Source organism: Sander lucioperca, chromosome 5, assembly GCF_008315115.2.
Source record: "Sander lucioperca isolate FBNREF2018 chromosome 5, SLUC_FBN_1.2, whole genome shotgun sequence".
In the NCBI taxonomy this organism is placed as follows: Eukaryota; Metazoa; Chordata; class Actinopteri; order Perciformes; family Percidae; genus Sander; species Sander lucioperca.
The window spans coordinates 22,388,200-22,407,695 of record NC_050177.1 but is presented as its reverse complement, the minus strand read 5'-3'; the positions used below and the strand labels follow the sequence as shown (position 1 = coordinate 22,407,695).

The window sequence follows — 19,496 nt, the reverse complement described above, 5'->3', positions numbered from 1 at the left end:
GCATGACGAATTTTATATCTCAGTGCCTGAAGGAGGTCTTGGTCTCAATAAGCCCCCTTTATTGGACCAGGCACACCGTACGCTGCGTGCGAGACCGGGCAACAGTGACCCGCCGAGAGGCTTCGTCATCAGATGCCATAATACCAGGAGAAGGAGGAGATACTAAGGAAAGCTGGGCAGACGAAACAACTGACTATGGGGACGGTGATAAGATCCGCATCCAACCAGACTACACACAGGCAGTAGCCAAGCAGCGGGCAGAGTTCAATGAAGTGCGGGGCCTGTTAAGGAGCTGTGAGGGAATCCGCTACGGCCTGTGGTATCCAGTGGAGCTGAGGATAACAACGCCGGCACTGACACACAGAGCCGATTATCGGCCGTCGGACTGTCTGGCGAGGTCGGTGACTCGAGTCTGTTCAGTGTGTTCCGTGCCGTCGTCCGTCCGAGGAGCCGTCAGACTTCATTTTGGCCGACCCAACATGTTCAGTCGGAGACAGGGCAGTCGGGACTCACCCGGATATGGCGGGCGGATGAGCCTCTCAAATTCTGACGAAAATCTTTTAAACTGACCTTTGTCGATCTGAAATGAAGACAGATTCAGCAACTGCATGGCCTATTTCTCACTTAAAATGTTTTCAGAAACACGTTTCGGTGAACTATTTTAGTACAATATGAGATTGTATTCTGAACAAGCCACCATGACAGTCTGGCTGGCTGTGAATTTCCGGAGAAGAAAGAACCACGTGACGCGTTCGTCCTATCAGCTGCTGGTTTTCATTTTCTGGGAAACAATACAGAGAAGCGCCGCCTGCTGCTATGGAGACGTATTACGTTTCGCGCACGCGCAGAGTGTATGCTCAAGTCGGCGTCGCCTCAGTGTGTTTTGAGGCATTTTTTTGGACCTCGGGAACCCGACTGATCAGTCTGACTGCCTTTTCTGCCAACGGTCGGCCATCTGGTTGGTGTGTAAGCACCTTTAAAGACCCAAAACAGGCCAAGGATTTCATAATGAAAAACCTGAAACGCGCAACCTGAAGATGTGACAGCGCGGAGTGACGTGCTTTCCGTGGTTTCCCACATTCCGTATAGAGAGGTATGTTTGACTGATAGTATAGGACTGCCATCCTGATAAAGACTTTGTTTAAGCAAAGGGGATCTTAATATCTCCAATCACCAGCCAAAGACCGTCAGCAAAGGCGCAAATTTACGACAAAACTTTCTGTTTTGGGTTGATTTGGCCTTGATAACACATAACTGGTTGATTTAAAATGTACACTTCCTTAAACTGGACGGTTTGGAAACTCCACCGAAAGTTAATGTTGTTCTATTGTGTCCAGTACGTACCAGTAGAAATTTAATTTTATATTTAATTTTGGTTTTGAACTGTTAGGGCCCTGATAACACATGGCTGGTTGGTTCAGAGACTCTGTCTATGTTGATTAAGGTTACTCACATAAAGTGGAATATAAATAAGGTGCTAGACTGGAAATTTATTGAGTGTGTACTTTATTTGACTACAGTTAAGATCAGCTGCAACATGTTATTCTGTCATTAATATAGTTTTGGTGGGACTCGGTCTCACGAGGTAAGCTTTGTTATGTTGTGTGATAGTGTACGACTGGGGGAGTATGCAGCCTTTCGTTTGGGGAGAGTCCAGCATTTGGGTTTTGTGAATGATGTGTTTGATTCTGTGTTTTTGTATTTTCTGTTGTTTTCATGTTTTTTATTATCAATTTTAATTGCACAATGTCTACACAGAGATCTGTCACTTGTGAAAAGGCTTTATGATCAGGCTGTTTCTAGGCAGGATCACTCCAGACTTAAGAGAGGGGGCTTTTCCCAGATTTTCCACTCCAAATGTAACGCTAAATGCCATGGCGCGCCCATTCTCATTCATAGGGAAGTGCAATTTGTACAAACAAATACGATTCAACATAAAGACGGTCGGTTTATTATTGGTCAAGGACATTTATTTAAATTACCAGTAGTACTGGCCTGCGTTTATGCTCCAAACTGGGATAATGCAAATTTTTTCACTGACTTTTTCTCACTCCTTACAGCATTAAACAGTCACCAATTGGTCCTCGGGAGAGATTTAAACTGTGTTCTAGATCCCACCATGGACCGTTCTTGAGCTGTACCGGGAACACTTAGTAAATCAGCAGAGACTATTCTCCAAGCGTATAGGGTGATTGATGTAAGGAGATATAGAAATCCGGTTTCTAGACAGTATTCTTTTTTTTCTCCAGCGCATAATTCGTATTCCAGGATAGACTATTTTTTGCTGGACAAGAAACTCCTCCCCCTGCTGACGTCTAGTGAATATGATAGCGTCGTTATCTCTGACCATAGCCCAGTAACAATGGTGCTTTGCTTTCCAGATAACAAGCCTCCACAATGCACCTGGAGACTTAACCCACGTCTTTTGTCTGATGAAGATTTTGTTAACTTCCTATCTGCCCAAATTGACTTCTTTCTAGCAACAAATCAATCACCTGACATGAGCCACTCTAACCTGTGGGAAGCAATGAAAGCGTATTTACATGGTCAGATAATATCTTCTTCAATGTAGGCATGAACAGAAGACAGTCAGCACGCCTTAATGAGTTGATCTCTTTGATAAGTGAAGCTCCATCTGCGGATCTTTGTAAGGAGAGAATAGATTTGCTAACAGAATTCGATATCCTCTCATCTGGAGTAGCTGAGGAGCTCCATCTTAAATCTTGCCAAGAATTTTACGAGCATGGGGAACGAGCCAGCAAATTACTAAGCCATCAGTTAAGGCAATCCGCAAAGGCTGGATTTATAGCAGAGATTAAGGCTGAATCCCATTTCTCTATCTTACCCCTACCCCTTACTCCTACCCCTTAGTTTACCCCTAGCCCTTGGCCCTCGAAAATGAGGGGTAAGGGGTAGGGGTGAAAACATACCCCTATGAAATGAGACGCCACTTGGTTACATCATCATACATACTTAAGTCTGTTTGCAATAAATATTTGTATACACACTGCATGGTTTGTTGTATATCTGTTTCAGTTATCACTGTTTTGAATGTCATTGATGTTCAGAAACACTTTTTCAACACAGTCTTTATTGCCCAATAAAGTAAACATTATTACAACTATTAGAACCATAACTTACATGTCACACACATATAAAAAAGGCACTCAAATGTATAAAACTAAAAAAAGACACACAAGACCACAAACAAACAAAAAACTACAGCTATTCTGAAATTCCAGACCCCAGTCTGATGCCTGTTGGCCAGTAACCTTTCCCCTCATACCTCATTTCTTTCATTAGCATAACCAACAACAATGTACAGGTGCATGAACAGGAATGAATTACACATGTTTACAATAATACAGTACCAATACAATAATGGCTACAACATGAACGCAGAAACTTCTGCTCGTTTTCAGAAAGTGGATCAGCTGCTGGGTTTCCTCCGGCGTCCCTGTGTGATACAGGACGGTAGTGTTATACACTGATATCAAACGAGTAAACGAGTTTAGTTAACACTGTAGACATGCATGGAGTCCATTCAAGGCAGAGAAATGCGGGACTGTTGTGCAAATAAGCAATGTAGCTAACGTTAACGTTAACTTTAGTGTTAGCGAAAGCATAGCAAGCTAGCGATTTTTAAAAACGTTTCAATTAAAAAAATATGGTTGCAAATATATATGTACAGGACTGTGTAGAGCACAAAACAATACCGTCATAATTTTTAAATCAATTCTTTAAGCCGAAAATACTTACATTTATGGATCTCTCTGGTCGACCGGGCAGCCATGTTCCTTTTTGCACAATGAATCTGGATAGCCCTTGCTGTTCAAGTAAGCTTGCGTCCTTACTTGGCGTTAAGGGGTATATAGCCCTTCCCCTTAGCCCTACCCCTCGACCAAAATGAGTATTGGGACAGCACTTACTCTCACGGGAGCGCGCAAAACTAAGGGGTAGGGGTAAGGGGAAGGGTTAAGACAGAGAAATGAGACGCAGCCTAACACTCCAGAAGGGATAACCACAGATCAAAAAAGCATAAATAAACAATTCAGAAAATGTTATGAGGACCTCTATACCACTGAAAATTGTGATAGCACTAAGTTAGCTCAGTTTTTCGATAGTCTTGAGATTCCAACCGTAGGCCGACAAGACAGGGCAGATCTTGATAGCAACATTTCAGCAGCGGAAATTGATTGGGCAATTAAAAAGATGAAGAGCGGTAAGGCATTCAAACTAAGCCCTCTTTTAAAAAACGTATTGAGGCATTGGAGCGCAATACTCTCCCTCCTACAATAACCCAGGCCACCATCTCAGTCCTTCTTAAGAAAGGAAAGGACCCTTTGAAATGTGAGTCATTTCGGCCTGTGAGTCTACTCTGCTGCGACTACAAAATCTTGACCAAGGTTCTGGCTAGTAGATTGGAGTCTGTTATGCATACAGTGATACATCCAGATCAGACTGGTTTTATTACTGGGCGGCAGCTTTTTGGCAACATACGAAGGCTCTTTAATATTCTTTATTCCCCGGAAACTCCACCTACGGCAGAGGTTTTGCTCTCCCTCGATGCTCACAAAGCATTTGACCGGATTGAGTATGAGTATCTTTTTGCAACTCTGGGGAGGTTCGGTTTTGGACCGGCTTTTTGTTCGTGGATAAGGATCCTGTATGCTACACCGCAGGCCTCCGTCCATACTAATAAAATAATCTCCAACTATTTTCCTCTATGTAAAGACAAGACCGAGCTGTCCATTGAGCCCACTTCTGTTTGACCTCGCCAGTGAACCACTAGCGGTTGCACTTACGAATGCCGAGGAGCTCATGGGTGATGTTAGGGGGGGTCAAACTCACAAACTGTCTCTATATGCGGACGACCTGGTACTTTACCTGTCCGATCCTTACACCTCTATTCCTAAGGCATTAGAAATTATCTCTAGCTTTGGAGAGATTTCAGGCTACAGAATCAACCTTACTAAGAGTTTGCTCTTCCCTATTAACGACCAGGCTCGACAGATGTCTTTTGAGGCATATCAAATAAAAGAAACTCGTGACACTTTTACCTATCTTGGCGTTTCAGTAACCAGCAAATACAGTGATTTATTCAAGCATAACTTTAAACCAGCCCTGGAAAGGGCCAAACAGCACCTTATCCGTTGGTCAGCGCTGCCTATATCGCTTGCTGGCAGGGTTAATTCCGTCAAGATGATAATTATGCCCAGGTTCTTATTCTTGTTTCATACAATACCTGTTTTTATCCCAAAGTCTTTTTTCAGAGAGCTAGATAAATCTATCTACCTTTATCTGGAATAAGACCATCCCACGAATGAGGAGGGCACATCTTGAGAAACAGAAAGAGGCGGGAGGCTTAGCACTGCCGAATCTTTTACAGTATTACTGGGCAGCTAATGCGTCTTACGAGGTGGGTGGACCTGTATGGGTTGAAATGGAACATTCCGCTCATCTGGTGTCCCTACCTTCTTTAGTATGTGCACCATTGCCACTCAGTAAGCAGCGCCTCACAAATAATCTTATTGTGAGTGGCTCACTTTGAATATGGTCCCAATTCAGGACCCACTTCAAACATAGACAGGCTATGCCCTCTCTCCCAATCTCGGCCAACGCACTCTTTCCACCCTCACTCATGGATACAGCATTTAATTTATGTTTCAGGAATGGTCTGAAATGGGTGAAGGATCTTTTTAAGGATGGTGTGTTCATGTCATTCGAGCGGCTGGTAAACGAGTATAATATCCCCAGTTCGCATTATTTCAGGTATCAGCAGGTGCATGTCTTTGTTCGGAAACATTTCCCTTCCTTTCCGTTACTCTCGCCAAATGACTGGATAGATGAGTGGTTGGAGGGGGATCTAAATCAAAGAGGAGGAGTGAGCAGATTATATGAGGATATCCAGATGATCGCCTCGCCGTCACTTAGTCATATTAGGGCAGGGTGGGAGGGGGAATTAGGATTTGAAATGTCGGACGTCTCCTTGCAAATTAAGAGAATACATTCAACTTTGTTTTGTACAGACATGGTTTACTTCAGTTTAAGGTGCTCCACAGGCTTCATCTATCTAGGAGTAGGCTTGCCAGGATATATCCAGATGTCGATCCGACTTGCTCCCGATGCTGTCAGGCTCCGGCCACCCTGTATCATATGTTCTGGGCTTGCCCAAAGTTGATACAGTTTTGGTCTTTAATTTTTGATACTTTTTCTTACATCTGTGACAGAGAGATAAGCCCTGCTCCTTAAATCGCAATATTTGGTGTGACCCCTGCTGGGATGGCGATATCTGGTGCACAATCAGACACCATTGCGTTTTCATCTCTATTGGCCAGACGTCTTATTTTGTGTAATTGGAAGTCAGATATGCCTCCCACACACAGGCGCTGGGTTGAGGATGTAATGGCACGCTTGAAACTTGAGAAGTTGAAACACACGATCAGGGGTTCAACCCAGAGATTTTATAAGGCAGCCATTTCTGGATTATTTTAACTTACAATTTCCTGCTGGAAACACTGGGACATAATTGATTCACAGCCTCTGTAACTCTGTAACATGTCAGTTTTTTATTTTTTTTGTGTTATTGTCATTTTATTATTGTATATGTTGGGGTGGCTGTTTGGGGACTTGTTACTTGTTTTATAAGTGTTTACAATTCAAAACCCAATAAATATATTTGAATAATAACAATATAGTCTTTAGCAGGGGTCATCAACTACATTTTTCCAAAGAAGGGCCAGAATTTTTCTAAGCAGACACTCCGAGGACCAGACTTTCAAATAAATAAAATAAAATGTATTTATCACTAATACGTTGTTTGATATTTTCACTTTCTTACTAAATTAATGCTATATTTTTTACATGTATTAGAGTGAGCAAACTCCTAAAAAACATGGGGGAAAAATCCATAATGATACTGACTCTCTTTTTTTAAGATAATTTTTTGGGCATTTTAGGCCTTTATTTCTATAGACAGCCTAGACCTGAAAGGGTAGAGAGAAGGGGAACGACATGCAGCAAAGGGCCACATGGCGGACGCGAACCCGCGGCCTCTGGGTTGAGGAGTAAAATGATCTCAGACTACGAGGTAGTTCACTGAGGAGTGATGGTTAAAGACTGTGATTACTGAAACGTTGTGGTAGTATGCAGTGTCCTGATTGGTAGAAAATGCTTGCAGAAAGAAAGGCCTGTTGTCAGGTAAAAATGTCACTGTCAAAGAGCCTGAAGCAAAAAGTTGTGGAAAACCCAAGCTTTAATCATCATCATCATATTCTTTATTCAGGACACAAAAAAACGGTCCATAGCACAATACAAAACATAGCAAAAGACAGACAAATACAAGATAAAACACAAACAAGAAAACTAAGAAATGACTACAACAGTCAAGTTCCACAATACACAACAAGAGTGTTCAGATATTAGCATATAGACTAAAACGCCAATGGTTCCACAATCTCGAAGTGAACCTGACCGCACTCATTGCAGGGTTCACTAGTGTTGCAATTATGCTATTCAATGACTCAGTTAGTCTACACATACATCTGTACATGAGATTCCTGAGTACAGCAGGACAGGTGGATACATCAACACTTACAAACATTTGGCTTGCACTGCTCCATCTTGGCATTTTAAGCAGCAGCCTCATGCCATCATTACATGCCACATTGAGTTTCTGCATACTGCTTTTTCTATAGCGATGCCACAAGTGGGCAGTATACATTGGAGTGCAAAAAGCTTTAAAAAGTGTGGTCTTCACAGACAATGAACACATACTAAATTTGCGATAAATTAATGATGAATGGACTGATAAGCAGGCTACTCATTTGTAATGAAACAATGCTGTTGCAAAAGAATACAACTGGCATCATCATCAAGACAATAGCGTCATTTATGTGCATATTAGGTGGCCACATGCATTAGTTTTGGTTATTATTACTTATAATAGGCTACATCCATAGATATACAGTGGAGAGGATGGTGTGTTTAGCCAGCAATAAAGTTTACAAGAACTTGTCCAAACTGCAAGATTCGTGGCAAACTAAGATAAACAGTTAGACTACAAACCGACAGCTTTCGTTTTAGCTTGTTTGTGAAAATTCGCTATTTGCAGAGTAGAGGTGTGATTGCGTTAAACAGCGTGGCGGACGAGAGTGGACTGAGCAGATCAGATTGAAAAAGCACTTTCTACATGTTTATGCCTGTAGACAGGTGAGTGGGTATTTATTTTTTACTCATGGATGTTTTATTGTACTTAAAGTAACGAGCGCACAATATTATTGATGTTGTTTTATTTCAAAACTCCTGCACCTGTTCACACTCCCAGACCATGTGTAGGAAAGTTCTGGTTTGTTCAGGTTGACAGAACATGCAATAGGGAGTTGGAATGACTTTAGAAACGTATCTCTTCTGAGGAGTCCAATATGTCCTGTGGCATATGTTGAAGTGGGTCTGCTGGTGATTTGGGTTCTTGGAACAGTGGGAAATGTTGTCCCAAGCTGTCTCCCAATTAATTACGTTACCCTCAGGGCTCAGCTCTCGCTCCCATTTCTTTACTATTGGGAGTTCTCCTATGGATACTTGCATCAGTTTAGCATAAATCCCGGACACTAACAAGCCATTTAATGATTGGGTGCGCCTCAAGACTGTTTCCCCATGGCACTCCATAACATTTTAGGGCTGACCTTAAGCGAAGATAAAAGAAGAAGGATGTCTTAGGGACTTCAAAGCTAGTTCTCAGGTCTTCAAAACTTAACATACCTTCCTTATTGAATAGCTGGTCTAAAGTATAAATACCTCTGTTACTCCACTGGTTACAAACAAAGGGTCTGTTACCAGACATTAAGTGTATGTTGTGCCAAAGTGGGGTGTTCAAATGCCACTTATTGGTGTAACGTAGGTGCTCCTCCACCTGTTTAAAGTTGGACAACGTGTTGGTGATAATAGGGCCATAGGCTAGCATACTCTTTTTTGGACACACACCTGCAAAGGCAAGGTCCCTCAGTCTTAGACTTCCAGTGAGGTTTTGCTCTATTTCTCTCCATGGCCATGGGACTGTAGATGAGGGGTCTAGCCACACTCTGAGGGCCCGTAGCTGAAAGGCTCTGTGATATACTTTAAGGTTGGGGAGGGCCAGGCCTCCCGTGTTTGTGGTACGTTGCAGGGTAGAGTATTTTAGCCTAGGTTGTTTATTATTCCAAATATACTGCCAAATTGCGGTATCAAGTTTCTTCCAAAAATGTATTGGTGGGGGTAAGGGGATCATTGTACTTAAGAAATTCACACGAGGAACTATGTTCATTTTAACAACAGCAATCCTGGACCGTAGCGATGCTGGCAGTGCAGACCAGTTGGCCAGATCCCTTTGAACACTATTTAGTATAGTTTCATAGTTGTCCTGGACAACTCGCTGTAGCAATGCGTGAATGGTGATGCCCAAATATGTAATTGGGTTGGTATTGTACCACTAATAGCTGATGTCACCTGTCTGTTGTTCAATAGAAGAAGATTAGATTTATTCCAATTGATTTTATAGCCAGAGATTGAGCCAAATTTGTTAAAGATATTCAGAATTTTTGGAACAGAGTCCTCAAGGTCAGATATGTACAGCAAGATATCATCTGCAAATAACGATATTGAGTTGTTATTGGATTTAATCTGGACATTACATATTTTGTTTTGCCTTATGGCCTGGGCTAACGGTTCAAGAGAGATCGCAAATAGCATGGGAGATAGCGGGCATCCCTGTCTCGAGCCCCGCGCGATGGGGAATGGCCGTGAATGCAGGCCATTGGTTGAGACTATAGCTGTGGGATTCATATATAAAGTATGCACCATGTCAATGAATTTAACTCCCAAACCAAGCCTCTCCATTACTTGCCACAAGTAGTTCCACTCTATGCGGTCAAAAGCCTTTTCCACGTCCACTGATAAAACTGCTGCCGTTGTTGGAAGGTTTTTGGCTTCTTCTATTACATGGAGTAATCTGCGTACATTGTCTGCAGCGTGACGCTTTGGTATAAAACCCGATTGGTCGGGGTGAACTAGCTTCTCAATAAAATGTTCTAAGCGGCGTGCCAAGACTTTGGAATAGAGCTTAATATCAGTCCCAATGAGTTCGAGCACTCCGTGGGATCTTTGCCCTTTTTGTTTATGACCGAAATTAGTGCAGTGCTGGTTTGTTGATGAAAGGTGCCCCTCTCTATTGCCGAGGTTAAAGTTTGTAAAATGGTTGGTCCTAGTGTGTCAAAGAGTTCTGATGGAATTCCATCCAACCCCGGTGTTTTCCCTTTCTTAACTGTTTTTAACGCTGATTTGAGTTCCTCTAACGTAAGAGGTTGACCCAGTTCTTCTACCTCCTCTGGGTCAAGAAGAGGCAGGTATAGCTCTTTCAGGAACTTTTGGCACTGTGTTGGGTCCGGATTGCAGGAGGATTCATACAACTTTGAATAAAAGGATTGGAAAGTGTCGGTGATATCTTTAGGATTCGTTGAGATACCTTGGTCCGTGCGGATGCTTTTAATAGCAGCTCTGGACTCACTTTGTTTTAATTTCAGAGTTAGCAATTTGCAAATAGTAATTTTGCCTCACTCTGTGCATTATGAATTCAGCTCTCCTTCTTAGCAAATCATTTAGCTCTACTCGATTTGTAACTAAAAGAGTATGTGTAAATTTCGAAAAACACGTCTTTAGAGACTGTTCTAACGAATTACAACGTTCTGCCAACTCGTTCTGCCAGTATTGAGTGATATAAACTCCGTCAGTTTGGCTCTAAACTCTGTCTAAAAATCTGTGTTTTGGAGAAGGGAATTATTAAATTGCCATCTCCTAGACCTTTCTACTAACATATCACAACAGAATGTGGTTATCAGCGCATTGTGATCAGACAGGATTGCTGGTTCTATTGCTTTCATGTGGAACATTGTCTTAAGTTCACTGGAGCATAGGTGAGGTGACGTGTGGAAAAAAAGGTGTAGGCTAATCCTTGCTAGTAGGATTGTGCATCCTCCATATATCTGTAAGATGGTGGGATTCCATAACTGCATTGAACATGTCCAATATGTGTTTTTGGGCTTTTGTGTGGTTGACCCCTGATCTATCCTGATTTAAATCTAGTACCGCATTCATGTCTCCCCCTATAATTAGTGAATAATCATTGAGAGAAAGCAATTCATTGGTTAGTTGCGGGAAAAAGCTTTCATCATATGTAGCCGGTGCGTATACTGAATCGAAGGCTATTTTCCTACTCCTTATCGTAGTACATATATATGATATCCTGCCTGAAGAGTCTTTACTACTTTTGTCTACGGTGAGTGTGCATCTCCGTGACAGCAGCACAATGGAGCCCTTGGTTTTGGTGTGGTCACTAGATGAAGCAGCAACCTTAAAGTATTTATTTTGTAGACAATTTACATCTCTTTTGTGTGACTCTTGTATAAGTGCCATGTCTATGTTTTTCCTTCTTAAATAATCCAGGAATTTAGCTCGTTTGATTTCCTGTTTAGCCCCCTGATGTTAACCGAAAGGATTGAAAACTCAGCCATCTTCAAAATTGAAACGCATACATGTCTCAAGTACCCTACCGGATTTTGCTGACAAATCTGTAGCAAAGGTTGAACTGTCAGCTCTGAGCAAGGCGTGACAAAAACCTAAAAAGTTAAATAATTCCCCTAACCCTCTGAGACCGCAGACCCCCTCCCATATTTGTAAGATGCAGCATGACCACATCAAACGCAGTTTGCGCAAAACTCCAGCTCAAAACTACACCTCCTGTCTTAAGTCACAGATTAATTGAAACAGGTCTAGTGAATTCTTATGTTAAACATGAACAATATTATGAACACCTTCAAACAATTTCTGGACTAAGCTGTGTGAAAAACAGACCAATTTAGTTGGAGCAATAAGCAGACTATGAGCTAAACAGACCATATCCCTCATGTTCTTTCAGTCTAGCTTAACTGTTAACAAACGTAAACTGTAAACTGACCAGCCAGCATTTATCATGTATTTTCAGTCTGGTTAAGTGTCCCTTTAAAGCTTGGCTTCAAAACTTACATACAGTATCCTTAGGCAATGGCGCAAAAAGTGGGTATGCGCTATATATGACGCATAGGGGCGCAGCACCATGGGGCGCCAAAGCGATGGGAAAAAAAAAAAATAGCTGCTGTTGTGCATTTCTAAATCATTTCTGCATTTCCTCAATATTATATAACATTTTCGAGGACTAACAGGCTAGAGTAGGCACCCTGTCTCATAAGATTCCATCATAGAATGTTGACATAGAAGAGCGGGGGGGGGGGGGGGGGGGGGGGAAGCGCCGTGAGCGCCGAGCGAGCAGGTACGATCGTACGAGTAGTGAGTTGTTGGGGGCTAAAAATAGAAAAAGGAAGAGGGAAAAGGAGATGGCATGTCCAGGGATGCGACAGCAGTTAAATAAGTGGATGGTGAGAGGCAACAGGTAGGATTTAAAGTGTGACGTCTGTGCTTGGAGGCTTGCAGATATTCATGTTAGCAGACTAGCTAGTGTTACTTTGCTAACACTGGGAATGTAGCAGCCAAATGGGGGTTTACCATGGAATCATGCATATATTTGCTACCAAACTTGGAGGCTTGCAAATATTCATGTTAACAGACTGCTCTCAGACTAGCTAGTGTTTGCTAACACTAGCAGCTAAAGTGGGGTTTACGGCTAGCTTAATGCAAACCAATGTTGCTGATAGCTACGTTTAGATTTTGGTTAAACCCTATGGTACCGATCCCATGCATGACATATCTCAATTTTATTAAGGTAAAATAACAACTGGTAAATAAAAGGTAGCATGTACAATAAATGTCAAGAAGCTGGAAAACATAACGTATGCAATAACTCTGGTTTACCATGGAATCATTAATAGATTTAGTTTTACCATTAGCTGTCAGACATACAGGCTATAGTTACATCTGTTGGGTGACATGGAAGCTGTAATTACAGGGTCACATCTCTCTCTCTCTTTACAGGTCTGTGCTAAGTGGCTCTCCATATTTGTACTTTTAAAATCCAAAATGTAAATGTAATTTCAACAGCAGCACAACCTTACTGCATAATAGTTGTCTTATCTGATGCCATCACTAGGCTGATAAGAATTGAATTTAGGCTGCTATATTTAACAGTGTGTTCATTTCATTCAGGTGTGAGGATGGTGGATCAGGAAAGACAGGGGAAGGCAACAGGTAGGTCTAACATTAGGTGGAAGTGTAGGGGGAGCCACTTGATACCAACAGATTCATTTCTTAATATTATTAATATGGAAAAACTAATATAGAGGGTTTTCACCGACGTCACGTTCTGGGCGGTAACCTGGATGCGCGGCCATATTGGAGGCACTCGGTCTAAACAACTGAATGGAGTAATGGAGTATTGTGCGCTTTGATTACTTTAATACTTTATGTCTAAACAACAGAAAACTCATCAAAACGTGTCCAAGATGCAAAGGCATATAGGAAAGGACTTGGACCGCAAAAAAAGGCGCGATATTTCGAGAAATTACAGTTTACTGGCGGTGCAGATCCCTACAAGTTGACTCCCTCTTCTTGGATCCATGGCGACCCGGTGATTCTTCCTTCAGTTGCATATCCCAATATAGTCAACTACCTGGTTTTCTCGCCGAGCCCATACACAGCAGAAGACCTTAAATCCTACAAAAGTTTGGAGGCCTATAACCAGATGGTGTGTGAATGGGTGAGGGAGACGCAGTACCAACATCATTAACAACTGTTGTGTTGTGAAGGCCAAAGTAAGTAATGCAATAACGTCTTTAATCAACCTAACCTTAACTGTATGATATCATTGCGATACTCAAGGTGTAGCCAAGTGACTCTCAATCGTTTATTTTCATTTCAAAGACCGAACAAGACAGATTTTTCCCTCGTAGATCCTGGTTGAGCTTTGCCAACCACAAGCGCCTCCTTTCCTCTGATAACTTCTGGCATTCCTCTCCCTGGTTTTTAATAACTTTTGGAAGTCGATAATATTCCAAATGTTTTTCTCGGTCTGACCTATTGGTACAACGGTAAAACACGGCAATAATTAACCATTTTCCTTGACGGCGTTCGGGATCTACTTCAGTGCCTGTGCTTTGTTGTGATGCGGAGTACCTCCAATATGGCGACGTCTGGTCTGATTGTTGCATTGTGAAAACCCTCTATAGAAAATATATTACATGTTTGTTTGACAGTATGTCTTAGTGGAGAAGAACACAGGCAAGGAGCGAATGACACAGACATGAGGTCGGCGATGGCATCACGTAGAGATGAGACCAGTGATGACATCAGGTAGGAGTTCTATTAGACCACACAAACCTAAATGTCCAGTTCAAGCTCAGAGTCCTCCTCACATTCGTTTCATTTTGCACTTTAACGTTAGTGTTGCTTACACATGAAGTCTGATTACTTCTAATGACAAATCGAAATAATTTAACATGTTTTATTATATGTTATTAGGCTAATCTTGCCATTGCGAATGGAAATTGCATTTCTGTATCAAAACATGTGGGAAATATAACAATTAGCCTATGTCTGACAGCGGGGACGTAGTAAACAAATCAGAACGCAAATTTAAACATCCGCAACGCATATGCTCGAATGCCATCAATGATGATTTATTTATTGTAATGAAAATAAAGTACATTTATATATTTATATATACCATATCATTATTTATAATTATGCTAGGCCTACAGTGGCTGATATACTTTAAAATTAACCTTTATTATTTAAACCCCATACATGATGATGTCTGGCACACTTATTTATTTACTTGTTTTTGTTTTGTTTTTTTGGGGGGGGGCACCAAAATTGTTGCTGCATACCCCTCTGACACTGGTTAGTTGTGCCCCTGTTCTTAGGATTACCAGCTAGCATTTATTATGTATTTTCAGTCTGGTTAAGTGTCCCTTTAAAGCTTAGTTACGAAACTTACATAGCGCATCCTCAGCATTCATCATGTTGCCTTTTTTCAGCCCGATTAAGTGTCCTCAAAAATATAGATTGTAGACTGAGTAGGCAGCATTCATCATTCCTTACAGGCTGGTTAAATGTCCCTCCAAAAGTTGGTTTCAAAACTTACGCACAGCGTCCTCCAGTCAAACTCGGTACAGTGGCCCAAATACCGTTAGTCCACAGGTGCTGAGTCCTCCAGTCGCGGCCCCCGGTATCAAATCAAAGTCCCACGGTCGCTATCCGGTTCCTTGCGGCGGGGGATAATCCATGCATCTTCCTCCAATTCCAGCCAGAAAATACCTGGTTCCGCAGCCGGAGCAAAGGCAAACCCTCTCCCCGCAGGTCGTTCCCAGGGCAGCGCGGCAAATGAACGAGTCAGAATTGCGTTCACCGTGCAGTACCAGCTCGTGTTGTATCTCTTTAGGCAGCTGAAGCCGCTGGATCTTGAGTGTGACGCAGTCAGACTTGTCCGGCTCACATACCATGCTTTCCTGCATTTCAGGTGCTCACAGTAGCCTTTTCTCAGATATTTTTTTATGAAAAGACCGCTAAACTTAAAGGCATAGTATGTAACTTTTCCCTCTTCGGTCCCCCTACAGGTTAAATGAGACAACCTGTAGGGGGACCGAAGAGGGAAAAGTTACATAGTATGCCTTTAACTGTCATGTGACCGGTCGTCGCGTGACTGGCTTGCAGTTTCCATAATTTCGTAGTATACCATATCAATTGTTGAGTTTTCGTACGAAATCATACAAACTCGTACATGAGAATGGGTTGAAACTACACAAAGACTCAGATGGCAGATTCGCACCATGCACATTGCTGTGAGGCGACAGAACTAGTCACTGAACCAAATTTTCATGATATTAATTATTATCATACTTCAATAGTTGTACAGGAGAAAGACCACAGAAAGTAATTAGTGGGTCAAATCAATTATTAAAGCAACTCAAGGGTCCATCATGTCCATTTCTCTTGGGTAAGATGATAAGTCTTTTCCTAATGTCCTAACAGCTGTGTGCTGGTTCCCAAAGGTCTGATGTGACCACTCCAGTGCTTTGTTTCAATCAGTCATTTTCTTCTGGGAAATTTAAAGAAATATGAAAAGGCTGTTTAATATGTTATACATTTTTTATGTATTTGAAGGTACAGTACATTAGAACTGTGGATTTTTTAATAAACATACCGATTTTATTTTAATCTGCCTTTCAGGGCAAGGAGAGAAAAAACACAGAGCAAAGACTATGTTGTGATACTTCAACCGTGAACTTAACGTATTCAAATGTTTTATATATGAACACATATAGGGATTAAAGTTATGCAATCAAATGTTGCAATGTCGCAAGCAGCCTCAGATGTTCCAGCCTCCCTTGGGTGTTATTAGACAACATCCTTCATTAGCAAACAACAAGGAATCTCATTATCACCTGGAGGTTTAGTAATTGTCCAGGGATTAATTACAATGTGAAACAGTAATAATAATAATAATAATACACATTTTAATTATATCTCAAAGGGGCTCATTAATAAATGTGTTTTGACAAAGTAATGAGGCATTGAGCTGATGTAACTCTGCCAATTTGTAGTGTATCATAGTTACATAATGCTGCTACAGTAGACTTTAGCTGAAAAGATGTATACGATCATGTTTAGTATTTCTGTTGTTGTGTGATACCAAAACAATCTTTTCAAAATAATGAAAACTAATAAAGAGAAGAATTTAGATAAGATTGGAGCAAAATTCCTAACTCCAGCCAGGCCTTTTCAGCAGTCCTGTAGGTCAAGTGGTTTTGACTTATTTAGTCTGCCATTAAAATGACAGCCAACTCTGAGTTATAAAATTCAAACTGTGAATTAGACACACTTTAGATTTAAGAGATTAAAGTGGCTGAGATTAAAAATATGAAAAGGCCTGCCTCTTTTGATTGATTGTCCCACAGTGTAGAGTAGAGTTTAGATTCTCTGCCCGAGCCCGAACCGGACCCGACCCGACCCTTGCGCCGGGCCGAGCCGGGCCGGGCCGATATTTTCCGCCGCTATCCTCAGGCCGGGCCAGGCCCTTGAGCAAGCATTTGTGTTTTTTTAATCATTACTTTATTAACCTTATTCGGTGGGGAGAAAGCTCTGCCTCTCCAGGTTCTCCCGTAGCTCTGGGTGTATGTCCTGACCTGACTTGGGTGGGAGGTAAACTGGGCTACATCGTGTCTCCCCCGTCTGCAGCACTGTTGTCGGCCAGTGTGTCAGCATGCAGACCGTGGTGAAGGACAGTATTAATTAGGTGATGAGACCAGAAAGTCTCCTATATGGTTCCAGGGCTTTGCTGCCTTGATCTGTTACCCACACTATTCGGCTGAGGGAGCTAATAGGGTCGAGTTTTTTTTACGTTTCTTCATTCGGATCCATTTGCGATCCGTTCCATTCTGAATAAACAAACAGCGCAGTTTACAGGCTTTGTCCTTCTTGCATTACCTGTATTTATTTATTTATATTAAGATAATTCTAAACAGATTTCTGTAGTTCAAACAACTCGGAATTGTAGTTGAGAACGTCAGTTATAACGGCCCATATAGCCTATTAAAAAATTGTCAGGTTTAAATCGGGCTCGGGCTCATAATTATATCATAACAGTCAGGACTACTCTTAAAGTTATTTTGCAACCACTATTTAACTTATTTTATAATGCACAATTTGAGGGTGACACTGTGTAAGATAAATCTCATAATTTATCACAAACTCGACGTTTAAACGTTGCCCATCAATGTGTCTGTGGCATTCTGGGTCACAGCTGCAAATCTAATGGAGACGGACAAAATACACAGAGCTACCTGTGAAGCCGAAGCCCCACATAGAAAAGTCACACCACTCCACTGGTTACTTATGCCCGTAAAAACAATAATTTGTGTATCTGCCCTGTTATACGGATCCACTCCAAAATGTAATGGGTTCTTCCTTAGTCCATGGTACTGTATACCCTTCCACCAAGTTTTTAATAAAAATTGGGCAAGTAGTTTTTTCATAATCTTGCTGACAGAAAATCAAACCAACAAACACATGAACAAAAATATACACATTATTTATGGGGAACAATCTCAGAGGATTTAATAAAACAAACACAATTACCTTTAATAACTGTTGGGTTTCAATAGTTAGTTTTTTTATCTTATCGGTATCTCAGAACTTCATACTTCAACAGTAATCCTGATATTATTCATCTTTCCAAAGCCAATGACAATCCCAGAGGCAAAAGGTGAAGTAAACAAGTTATGGGTCCGACTCTGGTAACAATAAATAAGGCAGAATGGGCAGGGTAGTTCTCAAAACTTCATGCAGCACTTCATGTTGCATTGACATGTTTAACTTGTTACTGCTTCAGACCAGTTTCCAATAATGAGATTTCATAACTGTTTTTCTTCATACTGATCTACAGTAAGTGGAGAAAAATAATGGAGAACAAATCTTTTGGGTTCAGGTCTGAGTTAACCCTCGACCCATTTGTTATTCCACCTGGAGGAAAGTATCCCATATTTTTTCTTGGTCTTGTGATTTATTTTTTTGCCATTTTTTGCAACCTGATCTTGTTGACTTTGATCATTCTGAAAAGGAACCTTCACAAACCCATGTATTTCATCCTGTTTAGTCTTCCCCTCAATGATCTGATAGGCATAACTGCAATGCTACCAAAGGTTATTTCAGACATTGTTACAGAAACAAATAAGGTTTACTATCCTCTCTGTGTTTTGCAAGCATTCTTGCTCCACATGTATGGCGGTGGAGTTTTGTTTATACTTGCAGCAATGTCTTTTGATCGTTATGCTGCCATTTGCATGCCGTTACGCTACAACTCTGTTATGACCCCCAGATTTGTTATTTGCATTATCTCTCTAGTTTGGGGTCTTGACTTTGTCTTGATTGTATCATTGTTCTCTTTACAGGCAAGGCTTCCCAGGTGCAATTCTCTGATTATGAATGTATTCTGTGATAACCCATCTCTACTGAAGCTCACATGTGAAAACACAACAGTCAGTAATATCATAGGATTATTTAACACAGCTGTAATGCAAGCTGTAAGTGTGTCTATTCAGGCTTTTTCCTATGTGAAGATTCTGATCACATGTGTGTTTACAAGGAGGTCTGAAGCAAAGACGAAAGCTGTCAATACGTGTGTTGCCCAGTTGCTTATTTTAATCATATTTGAAATTGTGGGAACTTTCACAATTTTATCTCATAGGTTCAAAAATGTCTCAGCTGACTTGCAAAAGATAATGGGCATGTTAATATTTATTGTACCTCCACTTCTGAATCCAATTGTATATGGGCTGTATACAAGTGAAATACGAAACACTCTCCTGAGTGTCTTAAAAAATAGAGTATCCGTCTAAGCACTGAATTTTGTCTTTTTGAACTGCAGTCACAATCAATCTGTTGTCTCAGATAGTCTTTCTGATAGTGTAAACAAAATCAACTATGCACGAGACAATAGCAAGTGCATAAAGTTGAACAAAAACGTAAATCACTTTTAA

General features: G+C 41.3%; 1 protein-coding gene across 1 annotated transcript; it reads left to right on the top strand.

Moving 5' to 3' along the window:
* The first annotated feature begins 18,419 nt into the window (after positions 1 to 18,419).
* On the top strand, positions 18,420 to 19,496 carry or116-2 (odorant receptor, family F, subfamily 116, member 2). Its single transcript, XM_031297197.1, is given in 1 exon segment — positions 18,420 to 19,496. A coding segment is annotated over 1 exon segment (1,077 nt).